General features: G+C 36.8%; 2 protein-coding genes across 6 annotated transcripts; both read left to right on the forward strand.

Annotated features, from left to right (window-relative positions):
- Window positions 1–234: 234 nt before the first annotated feature.
- Window positions 235–3,527, forward strand: LOC114750581 (dual specificity protein phosphatase 1-like). 5 transcript variants are annotated; one of them, XM_028939175.1, is made up of 7 exons: window positions 244–375; window positions 717–766; window positions 869–1,019; window positions 1,111–1,246; window positions 1,904–2,021; window positions 2,628–2,773; window positions 3,138–3,224. In XM_028939175.1, exons 3-7 carry the CDS (start codon window positions 912–914, stop codon window positions 3,146–3,148), a joined length of 519 nt encoding a protein of 172 aa, XP_028795008.1. In that variant the 5' UTR covers window positions 244–375; window positions 717–766; window positions 869–911; the 3' UTR covers window positions 3,149–3,224. The 5 variants fall into 5 exon arrangements, with proteins under 5 accessions (XP_028795007.1, XP_028795011.1, XP_028795008.1 ...); XM_028939176.1 differs by lacking the exon at window positions 244–375 and adding an exon at window positions 490–504; XM_028939174.1 differs by lacking the exon at window positions 717–766 and having other exon boundaries at window positions 235–375.
- A 2,012-nt stretch (window positions 3,528–5,539) lies between these two features.
- On the forward strand, window positions 5,540–7,124 carry LOC114750579 (transcription factor MUTE-like). Its single transcript, XM_028939172.1, has 3 exons — window positions 5,540–5,635; window positions 5,865–6,269; window positions 6,956–7,124. The coding sequence occupies exons 1-3, from the start codon at window positions 5,540–5,542 to the stop codon at window positions 7,055–7,057; spliced, it is 603 nt and encodes a 200-aa protein (XP_028795005.1). The 3' UTR covers window positions 7,058–7,124.
- Window positions 7,125–7,518: the final 394 nt, after the last annotated feature.

Raw genomic sequence — 7,518 nt, forward strand, 5'->3', positions numbered from 1 at the left:
CATTATGAGCATAAATAAAACACAATGCAAACAGATAAAAAAAAAAAAAGTAGCAGAAGCTATAATTTAGCTGTGATAAACAGTATACTTATATTGCTGGCTTTTTTCTTTTTTCTTTTTTAACCTGGGTACCGATATTGATAATTTATGTATGTTATACTGCGAGTGTGAAGCAAGGACAAAATAATCAAGGTAAAAAAGAAATAGGGACAAAACGAGGACAAAGCTTTAAAATACAAATACCCTTTTTGCGCGAGGTGATTGGGCATGGGAGTCGAAGTAAATTAGTAAACACGCCATCTGGCTTGATTCCGTGAAGGGAAGAGTGCGACCATCGAAAATTTCTCACCCGCAACTTCATTCGAAGCTTTCGTGGTGAGTTTTTCTCCTTCTTGTCTTCTGTCTCCTTTGTGCCAGAATCGCCCTTGTGAATTCCTTTAAACCCATTCTCAAATTTTTGATATTTTTGTCCTGGATCTTCGACTGCATCAGATTTTGCGATTTGTAAGTCCTTCACTATTTATGATGGTTCTATAAAAGGAGTCATCGGGCAATTTTCATTCTTTTATTGTGAGGCGTGATCGGAGATCGTTCTTTTTCCTCTGCTACTCATTGATAATTAACAACTGCACTTAATTATGGTTTTTGTATTCTTTATTTGCTATTTCTGTCTAGTATGGCTTGGTTTCTGATTACCCGCTTTCCATTTCGGTCAGAATACTTTTTCCACTTCGTTTTCTGATAAAGAAGAGGTGAAAATTGTTGGGTGAGTTTATTTTCATAGAAAGATGGGGAATGTAGCTTCTGGAAAACAGGTTATTTCTTCTAAAAGTTCGCAGTTCTTAGCTATTTACTGCCTTATTTGAAGGGGATAAGAAAACTAAACAGTAGAGCAACCTCAGAAGACGAGTATGGATGAAGTTAATCAAACCTTAAAGAAGCAGATAGCAGCACTTTTGCGGGTTATCTCTGCAGCTAATTACTATAAACAGGATAATGTTCCTTGCCAAATCGAAGAGGTAGCATGACTGCGGCTGATGTACCTGGAATGCGATTAACTTAAATAGCATTTTTTTAATTTCATTTAGTGGTTTGCTTTCCGTCTTGCAGGGTCTTTTCTTGGGTTCAGTTGGCGCTGCAGCTAACAAGGATGCACTTAAAAACTTTAATGTTACTCATGTTTTAACTGTGGCTAATACTCTGACACCCGCACATCCTGATGATTTTGTATATAAAACTATAAATGGTATGTGAGTTTCTTCAATAGGAATGAAGTATTGTCTTGGATTTTCTTATGCTTTTTAATTTCCTGTGACTGCTTACGTACATTAGGGTTTTGCGCTTGACTAGGATGGGCAAAGAAGTATTTATGTGGTTCTAGATTACAGAGACCTATTTTCATGACTAATCATTGAAGGGAGGCTTCTAAACTTGATTAGATAGATTTTAGAATGTATTTTTCTGAACTTTGGACAGTAGCATCATTATAAATTTTGGAAGCTCATGATTTAGCCTTTATGGATCAAAATCTGAGGAAAATAAGGGGCAGATTCAGCCACTACTGCTGTTAAAAAAAAAAAAAAAAAGAACCTTGATGTTCCTGACTATGAGCGCGCAACGATCTACTCCTTATGATAGATCTTATCATCACTGGATATGAGCTGATTTCATTATTAAGAATCATAGGACGTTGCCTACATTTAAGTTAGTCTTTGCAGCATTTGCTGTTCGTAGTTGTAGAATAGATCATTATGGTTGCCCTGCGGTCACTAAATTACTGAATATAATGAGTGTATGAATGCATTGTTAAGTATGTAATTATGCTTATTTCTCTTACAATTTTGTTTTGCTTCTAGTGCTTCTGTGGTACTAAACTTGTGCTTTTATTGGAAAATTGAGGTAGTTGTTGACAGAGAGGACGCAGACATAAAACAATACTTCAACGAGTGCTTTGATTTTATTGATGAAGGAAAAAGAGTTGGAGGGACTTTAGTTCATTGCTTTGCTGGAAGATCCAGGAGGTAAAATTTTTTATTTTCTACCAAGCCTAATTTTCATGCTTGTTTGCTTTGGATCTCTCTTCCAATCTTTGTGAAGCCAATTGTTTATCTTTTTTTACTAGTTTACAACATAATTTGCTTGACACTAATTAGATGTGGGTCTTGTGCATTGGTTGGAGTTTAAGGAATAAGTTACGATAGGCATAACTTATGAATATGGCTTCCTTTAAATTTTATATATATATATATATATATATATATAGATTCTGGAATCTTATTTATGTCTTCATCATGGAAAAAAGAATCTTGTTTCATGTGATATCTTGTGCTCTAGAATTATAGAAGAGCTTAACCAGACCTTAAGACTGTGACATCAGACTAAAGAACAGTGAGGAAACAACGCCTGCGAGGGGATACAATGCTCTTCAAAAATGAAAATTCATTTCCTCCTTTAGTTTGAGCCTGTGACTTAGTTTCCGCTGGAAGATTATAGCAGCTTTTGACCATTCTTATGTTCGATATACAATTCAGAAGTTAAAATAGTCCACATTTCCAACCTTCCGTTTCTCTTTTCCCTTTTGTCAAGATTAACCAGACAAAATGTACCGTTGTATGTTCTTTTTACAGTGTGACTGTAGTGGTTGCGTATCTGATGAAAACTCATCGAATGAGTTTATCTCAAGCCCTGGAGCATGTGAAGAGCAGACGACCAACGGCATCTCCCAACCTTGGTTTCATTCGACAGCTGGAGGACTTTGAAAAATCTCTTCAAGGTGCTTACTGAGTTGCATTAACCATATTTAAGGTTTCAACGATGCTTTTTTGGAATTGTAACCTAGCCCCGCGCTTAATATATATTTTAGCATCAACAAACAGTAATCATACGCCTATCAGACTGCGGAGCAGAAATATATAATACGGAAAAGATCGTATGGCACGCATAAAATAGTTGACTGAAACTGGTTATGAAATGCATAATCAAACCAAAATTTGCACCGTATTTTGACAGGCCTTTTGAATTATTCTCAGTTGTCATGTCTTGATTTAGTGGAAGATTCTCTTTCTGTGTTGGGTTTCTGGGTGATCCTACTGATTGACCTTCCACTTAAGTGCTCTTTCCACAATTTCTTTATGCAGTTTCAAATTGAGAAGATTCGTGAATTTGGCTCTGATTTGCTTCTGGATACAAGAATCAAGTGTCGCAGTGCAGAAGTCAAAGGCGATTGGTGATACTTTGTAAACATGAAGGTAAATAAGATTTACCGTGAATCCAGAAAATGTATCAAGACGGCATGAGACCGTCCTTGACAGTAGTGCATGTTGGACCGTTATTAATCTTAGTACCGGAGTTTCGGATTCAATATAATTTCAGTACCGTGTTGGAATCTTTCTTCATGAGAAAAAGAAAGTATTCTGATTTATGACATGCCAACCATGTCTAATAAGTTTTGCTTTTCCTTACAAATGTAATGCCTTAATTTGCTGCTCGCGGTGGCCAGGAATCCAAGGGAATACGTTAATTGAATATTTCTGTGGTGAATTGCGGTCTTCTTACTAGTAGTTGACATATTTGCTGCCCACATAGATTCCTTAAGTGCAGCAGATGTGGCTTTGGGATTAGAAACTTTAGTTGGGATTGGGATCTGAACCGGAATATTTGGCTTTATAGGAAAATTGATTGCGTTTGTTTGGATAGGAGGTGGTGAATGGTGACGCTGATATCTCTGGGCTTATAGTAATTGGAGCCACAGAAGGGAACAATAAATGCAGCATTTTGTTCTGGTACCTTCGTAGCTGATGGTTAAACTAGGTAATAAAAATACAATTGATACACACCCACAAATGCCCATGTTCCATCCAATGTCTGCCTTCGCCACCGTTGTCTTTTTAAGTTGAAAATCCCATCCATTAACACCAGATTGGGTTTGCCGTTTGTTAGGCCCACGCATTTTTCAATAGAAGAGATTGCTAACGCCACTTCTTCGGTTCTCCGTTCCTCTTGTTATGTTCATCACATATCCGCTACAAATCCAAGAGAGGGCTAAAGCGATATGGACCTCCTTTGTCTGACGTTCGGTGCTGAGGGGCGTCCATAACCTTGCCTTTAAATTATTAAACATTTAAAAGTACTTTTTATTAATATCATCCAAGTATGTTGCATTTTGCCAAAATTTTTGGAGATACATACATTTAAATATAAATCACATTATATTTATAAATCTATTTCATTCTCAAAATTTGAAACATCGCTGCTTCTTTCTATTGGGTTCAATCCACTCATATTTTGGCACATACATTGTAAATCTATTTTTAACCAAAATTAAGTTTGCAGTTTGTTCCCCAAAAAAAAAATAATAGTCAATTAAACAAGTATTTTTATTTCAAGAGAGATTGTTTTCAGATAATCAAACATGAGGTTCGGGCAATCACTAAATTACCAGGACATATGTCCTCATAAAACATCTTCAACTTCTAATGTCCTCCAGATGTGGCCAATATTTATAAAATCCGAACGCTGGTCCTCTAGAGTTTTAGGACTCTGAATTGATCACTCTTTTGCATTTGTTTTTCTGATTCAATACGAATGCTTCAGTTTTTATTCGAAAAATTATTTATTTATAAATATAAATTCTCAGTACTGCTCTCGAACTTAGAAACTCTCTTCGTCGAGGATAAAGCGAGACAAGTAGAAATACATATTTCTTTGAGAAAATAAAACTAAACTGGTGGAAACTATCAGATTCTAAGTTCTAACCCAAAACAGTTTTGGTGAAGAATATCATGATGATAGTACTAATATATTTGTCACATTTTTTCTTCGTGAAACTATAAAAGTTACAGATTCACAGCATGTATCTAACTAACCAAGCTTTCAGTCGTCAGTACAAAGAAAATTTAATGTACAGGCAGTTGCGTTCGCTGTCTTAACTGGCCTGAGGCACTGTTGATAGATAAATTACAGGGTTGGCAATATGCATCGTATCGAACCGGAGATTAGGGTTTTGCCACTACACCAAATAAAGCCGATTCCTGAACCTAAACAAGATTAAATTTATCATAATAATACTATTCATATAGCAGAGTCACAAAAACAGTGAAATCCTCATAAAAAAATTATAATCGGCGATGAAGAAGGCAGCAAGTTACGCATGAAGAAGGTAGGCACAAGAGATCGAACAAATAAAAATGCATGGAAGAGCTGAGAGAATAACTCTCTCATACCTTCATTTTTAACTCACGAGTGGGCACGTAATTGAGCCAATATCATAAACGTGAGACGCGTAATGTGTATACGCAATAGGGGAAGAGGGAGAGAGAAATACGGCTATACATGTGTGTGTGTAAAAGAATACTTCACGAGAAAGCAACATGTAGCATTAAATACCAGCCATTATATTATCCTCATCTCTCTCTTTGGCTCATTATATATAAACAGATCCCATCAGAGAGCCCCCGACCGTGATCCTTAAGGTTGTTGATATCTAGTCTGTCAACCCAGAAACCAGCAACAAAACTCTTCCCCCTTAACTGACCAAAACATGTCTCACATCACTGTCGAGAGGAACAGAAGACGACAGATGAATGAACATCTCAAAGTTTTAAGATCACTGACCCCATGTTTCTATATCAAGAGGGTACACTGTTTCCTTCTTCCTCTTCTTATTATATATTTTTGTTATTTTAAGAAAAAGTTATAGGAGCTAGCTAGCCTCTCAAGATGTAAACTGATTGCTTACAAAATATAGGATCACTAGTAGGAATCAAGCCAAGAACACTTATTTTCTCGTTCTATCTGTTTGTGATGTGTGATGATGCATACATCACAATCTCTTATGCAATATATATTTCTCTTTTGTGATGTAGGGAGACCAAGCATCCATAATAGGGGGTGTGATAGAATTCATCAAGGAGTTACACCAAGTTGTGGAAGCGTTGGAGTCCAAGAAAAAGAGGAAGAGTCTAAGCCCTAGCCCTCGTGGTCCTCCTCCTGCAACACCTGATCATCAAGCCATCGATAGTCCTTTGGGAATTGGAATTGGATCTGCCGATTCCTTCAAAGAATTCGGAGCAGCAGTTAGCTGCAACTCTTCAGTTGCAGATGTGGAAGTCAAAATCTCAGGCCCCAACGTGATACTGAAAGTGATCTCTCACAGGATTCCAGGTCAACTTGCCAAGATAATAGCTGTTTTAGAAAGGCTTTCTCTTCAAGTTCTTCACCTCAACATCAGTAGCATGGAGGATACGGTTCTCCACCACTTTGTTGTCAAGGTAGAACATCCTTAATTATAAAAACTATCGTGTGTCTTGTTATCTTGTTTTTAATTTTATTACGATAGTGATTCTAACCGCAAACACTTACAAACTCTACCTGAATTTTGTCCTAGTATATATAGCAATTGATTTTTGTTGGCCCATAATGGTAACGTAACTAAACTCCACTTAATTTAAAGTTGGTAAGAGTGAAGGCTACCAAATTATCGAAGCTTTTATCATTTACGGCCTTCTGTATTTGTATTTATAGAGCCGGTTCCAACTTTAATTTAGTTTCAAGAATGGAGAATTGGCCACTCCGAAGATGCATAAATCTTACACCCACACGATCGAGACTCTGGTCAAGTTGGTGGTCTCTAAGCATATTGTGCATTAGGGTTTGTAGTATCAGTTTCAAGAATAAAGACGCATGAGCTTGATTTGTTGGAATTGGCTCGTCCGTTTGCCCACCTATAATAGACAGACACACCGAAAGTGGAAGTATAGAAGAAAGAAGATCATTAGAATGAACATTTCGAAGCTTTTCCCCTCTTGATTTTTACACTTAATCAATATCATTGACTTCCAACTCGATAAGCTGGATGAACTTGCATGATGAATAAGTAAACGGCCTACTGTAATATGCTTTAACTTACTATCTTCATTATAATATGATTTTTCGGATGTTCGATTGTGGATTGCAGATAGGACTGAACTGTCAACTAAGTCTGGAGGAACTAGCAATGGAAGTGCAAGGAAGCTTCCGCTCAGACGCTGTTACCAATACTGCAGCAACTAGCGCTTAACAACACATTCCATTTGGAAATATGATCGCAGGCAATATAATAACATACAAGAAATTATCAAAATCGTTTTCTTTGCTGTGATATATTATAATTTGACCAGACGGAAACGGTACCTTGGTCTTCAAATATGTGTAGTTCCTGGAGGCGCAATGCTCCAGTAGATCCTGTAGAACAACTTGAAATAGATATGTTATGGTTAAGTTGGGCCTTGCGGTAATTAAAGATGTAGGGTTCTTATAAAGCCAGGCCGAGCTTATAACTCTCACGAAATCATAAGGTTTCTGTGCCGATATAAATATATTGGCCCAGATGATCATTGTTCAGAAATTAAAACTTGAAATACTTTTTTATTCCCCAGTGTACTGTTAAGAAAGCAAACCCACGCTTTGGTTGATATCTATGCACATCAAATGATTAGCATTTTTTCCTCTTCACAAATAAAAATGGCTACTCAATAGTAC

This window comes from Neltuma alba, unplaced genomic scaffold (assembly GCF_004799145.2).
Source record: "Neltuma alba isolate B1F8T4 unplaced genomic scaffold, ASM479914v2 tig00006532_pilon, whole genome shotgun sequence".
NCBI classification, from domain to species: domain Eukaryota; kingdom Viridiplantae; phylum Streptophyta; class Magnoliopsida; order Fabales; family Fabaceae; genus Neltuma; species Neltuma alba.